We start from the raw sequence: 12,960 nt of genomic DNA on the forward strand, positions 1-12,960 counted from the left end.
GTATTCACGTTTATGTTTGTACATAAGGCAAAAACAGAGTTTGTACAATTCTAACAGGCTTGAAAGACAACATTTTATTTATGTTCACCTTTATTCTCCAACACAGCCTGAACCCTCTGAGACCCTCTGAGCTTTCTGTCATTTCTTTAAGGAGTCTTCAGGAATAGTTCTCCAGGCTTCTTGAAGGACATCCCAAAGCTCTTCTTTGGATGTCGGCTGCCTTTTGTTCCGTTCTCTGTCAGATGATCCCACACTGCTTCAATAATGTTGAGGACCGGGCTCTGGGGAGGATTCATCCCTCCATAAGACCTGTTGCCACTGATTTTCAGTCCACTTCTTGTGTCATTTGGCATAGCTCAGCCTTTTCTCCCTGTTTCCCTTCCTTAAGAATGGCTTCTTGACAGCCACCCTTCCATGGAGACCATTTCTGATGAGGCTTGGTCCAACAGTAGATGGATCAGCTGAAGGTCCAGATGCATCTCTCAGGTCCTGTGTCAGGTCTTTGCTGGATATTTTCCTCTTTCTTAAGCTCGCCACTTTCAGATACTGTTCATCTGCTTCTTTTATCCTCCTTTTGTCCATTTTCTCCAATACTTTCTGTGTTATGTGAGAAAAAATAGGTTTTCAGCTCCTAGTTCTTTGAGAATCACCTTGCTGGGGGAAAAGTACTATTCCACGTCTGTCTTTGGCATGTTTTGGTCCCAAAACTTCTAAAAGTCTGTAATATGTTGACACAACACTTTGGATCTCAAAGCAACAAACCAGGTACCAAAACCTGACTGAAAATTAGGTAAAAAGCAACAAATGTCCAAAGACCTTCAGAAAGCCTGGAGAACTATTGCTCAACACCACTTTAAAAGATCATAAGAAAGTCTGGCCTCTTGGAAGCAAATAAAGAAATTAGTGGATCAAGAATTTAGGTATTTGTTCCTCTGGTTTTAGCAGCGGTAACATCCTTGTTTCAATTTTGTGAACAAAATATAGCAAATATCATAAAGTATTTGGTTTGAATACACAATGACCTCCGTCTAGAGACCATTTGTTTGCTATTTGCGGTAAAAAAAAAAAAAGTGTGATAGAACAAGAGAGTGAGGAATGGGTGTGCAGTGATAGATAGACGAGGTATCCACATGGATAATTCGACTTACCTACAATTAACTATTTCTGCTGCGAGTCTCTACAATATATATTCTGTTGATTTATCAGCCCCCCCACTTATTTGTCATCGTTCTCCTACTTCAACATTTAAGTTGAAATTTGAGTATTTTAGTGCACCTGAAAGCAGCAAAAATGGATTTGTAGGGGGCGTGTCCCGCCACAGAAAGCGAGCATCGGATTGATATGCAGTTGACAGCTGCTATGTTTTATAAGGTAGTCATGGAAACGCTATTAACCTGCTCTGTGGTAGGAAACAGTCTCCACAAGAGCTTCATTCAACTGTCCGTCATATGTGGGTATGATCAGAGATGAAATCAAACCAGAAGTTGTAGGTGTTACTGTAGACTTTATTAGTAGTTGGATTAAAATTCTTTGGCTACAAAGAGGCAAACAACTGACGTCAACGTTGTGATGATCTCATGTGCTGAACTTGTGGGAAATAGTGGTAATTAAAGACAAATCGAAGCTGCCATTAAGAGACGCACAAATAACAGCACATCAGGCTATCCAGATGTTAAATGCTCAGCTAACATGGACACAGTTGTTATCAGGTTTCCTTTCACATACAGCCAACTCTATAACGCTACATATATTAATTCTCTTCTTTGCTAGTCATTGAATATAAAACATGTTTATAACAAAGTGACGTGTACTCGGATTTGTCAAGTTATTTTGGTTGCACAGGATAAAAAAAAACAACTGTAAATAGATATATTTGTTCTCAGCAAACAGCAGATAAAACAGCTCAGTAATAACACGGCGCATCCTTCATGATTCCAGCTGATAGTCCATCAAAACGATCAAATTTCTTCATCTCAAAGCACATTTTCAAGCCATATGGAGTGATTTTAATTAGTCATAATAGAAGTGGAGTATAACCGTTGTTTGGGGCATGGAGGGTGAAAAAGCTGCTGGGAATTATTTGATTTAACAGTAAAATTCTTCTAAAAAGGTGGAAAAATAAAGCTTTGAGTGCACGCAGCGGGGGAACACGCCGAGGCTAAAATGCTGCTTTCCTTTATCATGACGTTATCCTATCCAGCCTCATTCCCCTCGCTGTGACTGCATTAGCGTGACTTCAGCTGGCTCCTGTTTACGTTGGAAACACAGAAATCTTGGTGCTTCTGTACAGTAAAGACACTTAGCATCTAATAAACTCTGGTAAGAACAACTGGAGCCATAAAATCGAGAGAAATGGGCAGTAAAAGATTCAGTCCTGACTGTGAATAAATAGGAAAAAAAGAGGCACGAACATTCACAGATGCTCACTTTGGACGTGGAAATAATCCCGTTACTTCATCACCCTCCTGCTCCCGACATAACGTCCTACAGAGGCCGACTTTAGTTAGTTTGTTAGACAGGAAACTTCTCCAGCTCTCAGTGGCAGATGGCGACCAGGAGACGTTTAAAATCGCCGCTGCACTCGTCCCGCAGGGCGTCCTTCAGCGACACGTCGTACTTCTCCAGGTACATGTCTTTGATGGTCTCCAAATCGTACTGTTGGCACGGAGGGAAAAAGAAAAGCTCTTTATATGCAGTTATATCAGGAAATGTAAGTCGAATTGTCGACTGGATGAAACATTTTCTATCAGATTTTGTGGTTTTTATTTCATAAATCAAAGCTTTTGGGCAGTCTTTACAAAGATCTTAGATGGCTTCTGATTACGTATTTTTTACTTTACTGGATCTTCAAACTAATGGCAAACACTCACAGATGCCTCTTTAACTGCATTTAAATAATATCTGGTGCACAGATTAAGAAGCCTTGGCCTTAGTGTGGTATAGTACGGTGTTAAGCCTTATTTATCTTGGCTTGTGTCCATGTAAATGTGCTGCAGAGTGTGCAGTTAAGGCCCCTCCAATGCTAGATGTGTCTAATCCTTGGCTCCCCCCATTAATCTTTACTACAATTACCTCTGAGCGGCACACGATGATGCGAATCAGAGTGTCCTCATCGGTGCCTGCGCCTTTCATCGCTTTATTCAGTCGTCTGGCAAAGTAGAGCTGAGGGTTCTTAGCAACTCTCACTGCGGGGAGGAAGAAAAGGTCTTCAGTAGGTTCCAGTGCAACTCATGCAACTCATATTTCCACTTCCTACTCACCGAGAGCAATGTAGCATTTCTTCAGTGTTCCAGACGTTTCGTTATCGATGGCGTCCAGGATTTCAGTTCCAGAAAGCTACGCAGAGAAAGCAACGAGTCTCAGTACCCTAAAGTTTCCCTACATCTGACTCAAAAGCACCTGTCAGTGATTTGTTCATCGGTTCAATGGGTAAAGTCACAGCTAACTGAAAAATGAGATGCTGGGTAAACTGATCACAAATACCTGCTCATATATCTTGAAGGTGTCCTGGAGCTGCAGGTAATTTCTAGTAGCCAGGATGTGGGTGAAGGTGGATTCATCTGTCCCAAAGCAGCCCTCACCAGCCTGCACGAGATGAGCAAATATCAGTGCTGCTCAGGGTTCACAGTGGGGTCATTCGTTAAGATGAATAAAACTGAAATGGTTACCTCAAACAGGGCAGTGGCATCCTGCTCAGCCAGAGCCTCGTCCACGTCGTAACTTTCATCTCTGTTGCCCTGGAAAAAGACGATCTCTGCAGTGAGGCCTTTCTGTCTGACTCGAGGAACCTTATCTGACCTCATTTTACTGATGAGAGGCTGTCTGGACAGTGGCCAGCTTATGTGTGTGTGTGTGTGTGTGTGTTTAAAGGGCAGGACTGGGCCCGGGGAGCGTGAGCTCCATTTCAGTGCAGGGACAGATGGGAAGAATTCAGTTACACGAGTGGAGTAGAAAACTCAAGGCTACTTACCTGCAAAAGAGCCATGAGAAGGTTTCTAACATCCCCGCTCGTATCTCCCTCGATATCTGCCTCCAGATCACGTTCATGCACTGTAGGATAGAAACCAAGCAAAGCACAAGTTCATTTTTCATGTCACTATCTCACACTTTACCACGAGATAGTCTTGTGGCAGCAGGTAGAAGTTTGTCATTCTGTTTGAAATTCCACTCTTAAGATAATAATCATCCTACATTTGCCACTCTTTCCTTCTGAAATCGCAGCTCAGTGCATGCAGATGCACATCTGAGCAGCAAGCAAGTCAGACATGACTATCCAAAGTTTACTGTAAAATGAACTGGCTTCTGTACACCAACACTGTCAAGGAGGGACTAACCCACAGCAATTTCCAGGCTGAACATAAAGTGGGTAAAAAAAACTTACACCTCTCAATCAGCACAGGTACACTGGCCCAAATCTGTGTGTGTAGGTGCTCCAAGTCTGTATACTGCTTAAGCTCAGGTCACCACACACGATCCCCTTTATGAATGCCATCTTGTTTGTAATTTCTTCTTGTTCTTAGTCATAGTTTATTTATTCTATACGGTAAGTTTCATAGCCTTGTTTGTTCCTCTGTTTTCAAGGAGAGCTTTAAGTTATAGTTAAAGTTTCATAGAGCCTCTGTTTTGTAAGAGTGCGTCCTTTGTTGAATCCGCCTCATTAGGAGAGCGTGTCTTTGTTGGGTTAAACTGTTCATAGCTTTTCTGTTTTCCTCCCAGTGTGGAGAGATTTGTTCATTTACTTTCATAGCTGCGCTCGTCTTCTGCCGTAGACACTGAGGAGAGCGCTTAGGACTTTCACAGCCCTTTACTTTGCTGTGCTTGGAGATCCTCGTCCTGCCTTGCTGTGCTCTGTGTGTTTATAATAAACCCTTTTTAATCCAAACTGACCCTGCACCTGTGTCCTGACTCCCAGGTTCCTGACACTGTGAAGTCAGTCCCTGAACAATTCAATGAATGAATGAATCTTTTGAGCAAATTGGTACAATTTGGTAAATACATAAAGCTTTAGACCACGCCAATAGAAAGTGATTTCTTAGCTGTGAGCCACAAAACACCATTTCTATCATAATTATTGTGAAAAAAGATGAGCAGTTATGTCAACAAGATACCCTTTAAAGCCCTCAGATGTTGTTATAAATGGCTTTAATCACGGTTAATAAATAGAACATTATTAATTCTTTATTTATTAATGAGTAAATAATGATCAGTACAACATTATAAAGCATTAACAAAGCTTTATTAATGCTTTATAATAAGATAAAGTATACCTGAGGAAAACTATGTCTCCACAACTTGGCCAACAGACTGCCATCTTCAGTTGTTCTTACAAAACTTTCAAATCATGAATGCAGTCATAAATTTCATGACACTGTAAACGCTAAGCTTTGTGCCATGCCCAGCACAATGCAGATAACCAGCCAAGAGGCTAATAAAATCAGCATAAAACAACCTAATAAACCAAACAAGCCCTATTACTCACTTTAACAAAGAATGAGAGAAATGAACACCAACGAGCTAGCTAAGTTTGTTCAGCTAATTAGCATGTAGCCGGTGCCAAAAGTCCCCAAATATACCAATCAGTCTCAAATGTTTGTCCCAGTCTCTGTAAAGTCTACTTTAACTTTAAACTCCTAATACATAAATACAGCTTCTGTCCACATACGATCTCAGAATGAGCATAAGAAGAGTTTGCTTTGGTTAAATGAAGATTTCAGTCGCTAAAACCTCAGAGCGTTGGAACCCTAAAGGACATAATCAGCGATCAGCACTGGTTTCACTGTGAGGGGGAAGCTGCAGCAGGATGGGCCTTGACTAAACAAAGCGTGACCCGTCATTACGTGGTATTAGTGACAAAAATAGGGCTGTATCAGCCTTAGTAATTTCCTCAAGAGTTCACAATACAGTGACAGGAAACGCTGTTATGTGGTAACTTTGTGGGTGAGAGGTTAAAAACTTAATTTCATCGTCTGTAAGTTAAAATGAACTACTTTTCGGTGGCTTACCCTGGAAGTAGCATTCCTTGAACATGGCAATGTCCTGTTGACAGTAAAAAGAAAGTTAGATGTTTCTCCATCACACGGAGCAGATCTCTGGGGTGTAATAGCATGCTAACGTGCTAAAAGTGTATCAGTGGCAGCTTACAGCGTTGGTGGCAGTGCAGAGGATCTCCACCAGCACGTCCTCATCCGTCCCAGCTCCTTTCATGGCCTTCCTCAGCTCCTTCACAGCGTAGATGACGGGCGGGTCCAACATGGCGAGGATGGCCTTCTCAAAGTTCCCCGACAGCTCACTCTTCAACACATCCACCAACTCCTGCCGCAGACAGATAAGGTTTCATTCTTACAGAAACAGACATGGAGTGCGATTCTCTTATAAAGAACGGCGGTGAATGGCACTCACATCATCGTACTTGTCGAAATACGCCTGTTTGATGTCCTGACGCTGAGCAGAGCTGCGATTTGCCAAGATGTCAATGATGGCCTGCTCATCGGTTCCTGAGAAGAAGACGCAACAAAGCAAAACGCTTTCATCAAGTTCACGAAAAACAAGAATTCAAGAGAATAACTGATACTATCTTCAACCTACCAAGCCCTTTGCAGGCTTTGCGGATGGCCTTGATGTCTGCTACCACATCAAAGTCCTCATAGGGAAACACCGTGGGCTACGGGAAGAAAGCAGGATTGGGCATATTAAGGGTTATGCAACACACCATTATGATATCAAGGTAATTATTGTTTAACCGGGGACTCATAGCAGTCTGTAGGAGCAACTGGCGGATGGGGGAGGGGATGATATGAGGCTTTGGTTGAAGAATTCAGGGTCAAAAGTCTTTAAACAAACTTCATGGGGGCCACATGAATGCCAGCAGATACCAAAGTTCAGTCCAGAGACCAAAAAGAGGTCTGATGTGGCATTTTTAAAGGACATTTTGTGTAGTGAAGGGTACAACAAACAAGCTGCAAAGATTAGTTTCACTTTTCCTTCCCATAATAAGGTGAATGCAGTGCAGAGAGCTTTAATCTGAGCAGATCTCCCGACTCTGTGCAGTCATTTCAGTTTGGTCTGTCGTTTTCTGAACATTAAACTATCTTTTTTTCACATTTTACAACTACAACTGATGGCATGAGACATAAAAACTGTTGTATTTACAGTGAAAACAATAAGAGATGGGTGACTTAATGGAAAAACCTCCCGCTGAACTACACACAGAGCTCTACTCATTCATGTGAGCCGTGTAACGGAGCTGTGATGAATTCCGCAGAGGAGTGGCCCTCTGGTCTGCGCAAACCCAGACACGGCGCCTGTCACACGGTGTCATTTGCAGCGTGTAAATTTAACCGTTTGATAGTTAAAGAAACACCACTTCTTATGAACCTGAACCAAAAACTCTTAGTCACTCAGCGTGGTCGCAATACTTTAATCAATAATATCAGCCACAGCAAACACCTTAAGCGATATATTTAAAAAACAGTAAATTAATATCGGCTGAGAATAAGTTCCATAACAACACAACCCGCCGGAAATCCCGACAAATGTGTGGATCGTGACATAAACAGCGAAGTTGAGCTTGAGACGTGTCCTGCTTCGAGCAAACACCGACCTGATTACTGTTGAGATTTAATTCAAAAGTAGAAGAAACGAAGAAAACGTGTGTTTTCGGAGACGGTGAAGAAAAAATGACACCTACTTGACAGTTGCCCATGTTTGTGATGTTTATTCGGCGGCACCAGGGGATCCGATCGTGGAAATTGTTGGTGGATTTGGGAATATTCGTCCTCTCCCGATCAGTGTGAGGCCCGGAGGAGTAGCAGCGGGGGTGTGACGTCACCGCGGACCGTTGACCGTTTGCAGCAATGGTGACGCACGCGAACGTAGCGTAGACAAGAATCAAAAGATTAGCCAAAGCCTCGCGGCTGTTTCACGCAAATACATATAAATAACTCTTTATAATGTATATGGTTTCACCAACTGTTTAAAAAAAAAAAAAGAAATATAACAAAGTAAAGATTACAAATGGGATTATAAAGGTCGCACCCCATCAGCCTGCATACTCACTGCATTACACTTTAAAAAAATGAATAATCTGAATTTAAACTAAATTTGTCTGACTTACATCTATCTCTTTCATATAATTAATGAATAGATCTATGCCTTTAATGTGACATGCAGCCTGCCTGACTACACACAGTAGCCCAGGGCGAGCGCAGGTACATTTTGATTGACAATATTTATTTGTGGACTTTTTTTGGTTGTGTCCCTCTCTGTTCCTCCAAACCACCTCAACCTCCAGGTTTCGCCTGGTGAATAAAGTCTGAAACCTGCAGCAGGTTGAACCAAGTAAAACTAACATTTAGCATCTGTAACCCCACGAAAAATACATTTGGGTTTATTACATGTATTGTATCGCTGGCTTCATGTTCATTCAGAGAGATGTGTTTGGCTGTAGTTGCTTTGAGTAGCCACAAGTTAAACCAAACAGAGATAGACCAGATTTGTTTTCAGGGGCTTTGTTTTCTTAAAGATCAAATCCTCACCCAAAATGATTTACATGGTTTTTAGAGCTGGATGAACTGATGGAGCAGCTGCTACATCTCAGATGTTGATGAACCAAAAACAAACTTCTTTTTTTTCCAGTCGGATGCTTCCAGAACAGTAAAGGTGCACCACCCAGCTGCAGATCATCCAACCTCACCTGCATGTGCTATTTTATGAGCTGCAGAAACGCAAAAGGCTGACGACTTAAGACCGTGCCAGGCATGTCTTTTAACCTGATCCCTGATTTTTAACCTGCCATTTGGTTTTCTAATGAGCCTTTTATGGCACAAGCACTGACAGCTTTCCTGCCATTCTTCATTATACTGGGCTGCTAAATTGATCTTCAAGTTTCAAAAGGCCAAGCAGCAAAGCAGATAATCACATTAGTGGCTAACTGTGGCACTGTTATAGTATCTATATTACTTAATAAATTAGATGATTCGAGCTCCAAAACAATCCATCTTCCTTCAAAGAAGCAAGCCAATACTGGTGATTTTGCAGGGACTTAACATCTTTTGTTGAGGACCTACAATGAGATCCAATAATCTATTGAGCTTTGGACAGGTTTAAATAAAACGAAATGGGTTGGAGGAATTAGTTCTTCCTTATCTCAACAAGAGTCCAGTTTTATGATTGCTTTGCGGTCTGATGGCAATGGAACACCAAAGCTGCTGTTTATGAACAGGTCACCCTCGTGACTGCATCTTTTTTCAAAAGTTATTTACTTGTTACAGCAGGAAAAGTGTGTTAATTCTTAGCTGTGAGGTTAAATTTAATTCTGATCACCGGCTCTTCCCTGCATTCAGTCTTTGATGGCTGTGAGTCCAGTCGCAAAGTGGAAACCTGCTGCTGCACATGTTCATGCTGCAGCAGCTGAAAACAGAACAGTTTTTATTCTCTATCCAAGCTAACATTACTAGAGAAGTCCGAAGTTGGAGAGAACTAGTCGTCTGAAGCTGCCACAGTTTGGGGTGTCATGTTTTTCAATTTACGGGTGGAGGAAGGGGGTCCCACGAAAGCCTTTATCACTGATCTGGGAAGGAAACAAAGGCGGCATTCAGAGGCTCCAGGCTGTAATGTCATGCTGGCACAGGACCAAGACTCCTGTTTGGACCTCAAACACATCCTGACCAGCTCCTACTGTAATCATCACAGAAGGGGATTGTATTTCAGCTGCTACAAGATGAATGCAAATCGGGTCAAAAAACATTTTGGTTTTCAGAAGCCAGCAGGAGGCAACAACAATAGCTGAATCTGAAGACTGAATTCTGCCAAGGAAGTGCTATTTAGTGGCTGGAGCAATTTTTCATGTATATTCTTTACGTTGTCACGATGCAGGATAGAAACATTTTCCTTCTATGTGTTTAACTCTGTTGCTGCTTTTTCCTTAACTAAAACAAAAAGTGTTGTTACACTTGCTTCGTACTTGCTCTTTTTCTGTATTTATGACCTCAAACAAGGCTTTATTTGATTGAAATTTCAGCAGAGGTTTGTACAGAATGTGCCTGAGTGATCATGAGGATGTCTGAGCACACAAGGCTTTTGTTTCACTCAACAATGTGGGCTAATGAACAGTACATTGTTTACCTGCGCTTGTGGTAAAATCTCTGCTGTGTAAAGGCTTTTGTTCCTCCTTGTGGTGCCCAGGAATTAGTTTGGGGCTCCACTCTCTGGCAGCACTGTGCAGTCTCACTGTGCTGTAGACGGTAGAAAAATATGACAAATAAAACTTATTCAAAGCATTTCTTTGTCTTGGAGTGTAGAACTTTTGCACGTTTGTAATATTCTACCTCTCTCCTGTAGTCTGTCATTTCTATTTTACCACTTGCTCACATAGATCTGTGCAGTATAGATATTTACACTCTTAGAGAAATAATAGAATTTCTGCTTGTACCTTTTTGATGTTCGACAGCTGTCTGCAGATGCCAAAAAAGTAATCTGCAAACAAGTTGATAACGAAGCTTTTTAATTGGGAGGGGAAAAAAGACTTTTCTTTATAAAAACAGGATGTCTGTGTTTTTAAACTCGTGCACATCACGGATCGACAGCACCACCATGTGGTCATATTTACTCACTACAGTTTAAATGAGATTTTCAGGATAAAATCAGCCTGTCATTTTTGTTAAGTTTTGTCAATTAATCTTATAAAAAGAAAAGTAAAACAACGAATTTATACTATTACTTTAGATTATCTATCAATCAGTCATCTTTATTGTCATTGTAACGTGTACGCCGACAGACAAGCATACATCCGAGCATTATTGCACCGATTTCATGTTTTTAAAAAAAAAATTAAAATGTCATGTGATGGCAGCGTTAAGAGTGGCAACTGAAGTGGGATAAAAACGGTTCTTTAGTCCATTTGTCTTTGTTTTTATAATTCTTTATTGTCTCGCTGATGGGAGCAGTTCAAAGAGTTGGTGTCCAGGGTGAGAAATGTCCTTTATGATGCTTTTTGCCTTGTTGAGGCAGCAGGAACCTTGCAGCTCCTCCAGTGTGGGGAGAGGGCAGCCGGCAGTTTTAATGACCCTCTGAGGCGCTGTCCTCTGAGCCACGGTGCAGCTGCTGTACCACACGCACCATGTGGTGGACTGTTTTTTTTTACTCGCTGCTTCTGCACTTTTTGTCTATAAATAATGACCCTGTTAGATATTGTTATTCATATGAGGTTCTATTTCCCTGATTTTAAAACCTGGCATTGATCTGTTCAGAGAATATAAACCCAGCAGAGCTCTTAGATCCAAGGACTCAGCTCAGCTGGTCCAGTCCAGAGTCCAGACTAAACCTGGAAAAGCAGCATTTAGCTGTTATGCTGCAAACAAGAGGAACAAACTGCCAGAGGAGATTAAACTGTCACCAAATGTAGAGATTTTTAAATCCAGGTTAAAAACATTTCTTTTCTCATGTGTCTATGCATGAAATCTGCACGATATCTTTTAACTTATCCAGACTGTTGCTTGTTTTTATTCATTTTGATTATTTTATTTCTTTCACTTTATATTTTTTTACATATTTTTAATGCTTCTTCTGCTCCCCGCTGCAATGCTTTTATTTTATGTAAAGCACTTTGAAATGTTTTGTACACGAAACATGCTACAAATAAATTTGACTTTGAATATTGAGTCCAGATATATAAAAGCTTTGAACTGAAAAATATGGAAAAATGGTCAGAAAACAGGAAGCACAGTATACTCGTGGTCCAGTGTGTTTTGTGGGGACCAAACACTCTGTCCAACAAGTTTAAAGGACAGAGTGTTTAGTTTTATGGTTAGAATTAGATTTTAGTTAGATCTAATGTAAGTGTTAAGGTTAACCATTTGCAGTCTGTGGCCTTATGCTAATGGTGAATCACCACTAAGATGGAGAAACGTGTGCGTTTACAGTATCAAGATCTAAAATGATTACTGGGCAAGAACCATGCAAAGCAAACACTAAAGTGGAATCTTTAGGTTCTATGTAACTTGACACTGGCTGTTTTTACATTGAAACTATTTTCAGATATGTTATCGTTCTCGTAACTGCAACAGTACACCTGATCCATACTTTGCCAGCTGTAGGTAGTATCAAATGTTTCTGTCTTCCCTTTTTCTCCCTTGACACTAAAACTGAGCTTTCTGCATAATTTGAAGCTAAATTTCTCTTTGCTGAAGCACACATCATTTCATGGCCTATTGTGAAAGAGAGCTCTATCTAACTCCCAGAAAAGAAATCACTAAATCTGTTTTGCAATGCAGACAGTCTCCTCCATGAGAGAAAAAAAGCCTTTTTGTGAGAGCTGTAGTTGTCCATTAAGCTCGGGCTGTTGTGAAGCCCCCACACAATAAGTTGTACTATCAGGGTGACTCACTTTGCCTTTAAGGGCTGCAAACACAGTCTTCTGGTGCACATCTTCCCTTAGGTTCACATGGGTGGAGGTGGACAGTGTGGAGGGGCTGCATCGCCCAGGAGGCAGTGATTACTTTAAGTCGTCTCAGCCTGATGGTATAACTCATTCAGTGCCTCTACAATGTTGATTTAATCCCATCTCTTCTCTTGGTTAGCTACAAACATCTTTTGATTAAACACAACACTAAAAATAAATGATTTAATCTTATTTATGCTTTTATTATTTAATGTTACAATGATCAAGAGCACCAGAACATTTCTAAATGGATCTTATGGAGAGTCTTTCTCAACTCGTGCATATGTTTAAAAGGTAAAGTTACACCTATTTTTCCAGTCTTTTGTCAAAAATCAATGAAAATGTCTCACTTTTAACATTTGAGATGTTTTCTAGGTTATATTGTGAATTAATTGTTGGTTTACGAGTTTCAGAAATCCTCAACTTCTGTGTTCTTCACATCTTACAGTGTCCCAACTTGAGTAGAGCTTCAATTTCTTTGTATGGAGCCCCGAGTGGATTTTTTTCTATTTCTTGTGAATTTC

The 12,960-nt window shown here is 40.9% G+C and overlaps 3 protein-coding genes across 3 annotated transcripts in view; 2 read left to right on the forward strand and 1 right to left on the reverse strand.

Moving 5' to 3' along the window:
* The window catches only part of nell3 (NELL (neural EGFL like) family member 3), a 217,275-nt gene that overhangs the window by 118,919 nt on the left and 85,396 nt on the right, over positions 1 to 12,960 (forward strand). The gene's annotated exons all lie outside the window — the stretch shown is intronic.
* The window catches only part of LOC140284746 (apolipoprotein D-like), a 251,193-nt gene that overhangs the window by 17,067 nt on the left and 221,166 nt on the right, over positions 1 to 12,960 (forward strand). The window lies entirely within an intron of this gene.
* anxa13 (annexin A13) lies at positions 1,485 to 7,831 on the reverse strand. Its single transcript, XM_072378424.1, has 11 exons — positions 7,688 to 7,831; positions 6,586 to 6,661; positions 6,400 to 6,494; positions 6,142 to 6,312; positions 6,003 to 6,036; positions 3,971 to 4,050; positions 3,669 to 3,737; positions 3,484 to 3,585; positions 3,261 to 3,336; positions 3,073 to 3,185; positions 1,485 to 2,655 (listed from the first exon to the last, which is right to left on the reverse strand). Exons 1-11 carry the CDS (start codon positions 7,700 to 7,702, stop codon positions 2,536 to 2,538), a joined length of 951 nt encoding a protein of 316 aa, XP_072234525.1. The 5' UTR covers positions 7,703 to 7,831; the 3' UTR covers positions 1,485 to 2,535.

Source organism: Leuresthes tenuis, unplaced genomic scaffold (genome assembly GCF_036924035.1).
Source record: "Leuresthes tenuis unplaced genomic scaffold, fLeuTen1.0.hap1 SCAF_24, whole genome shotgun sequence".
Lineage (NCBI taxonomy): Eukaryota > Metazoa > Chordata > Actinopteri > Atheriniformes > Atherinopsidae > Leuresthes > Leuresthes tenuis.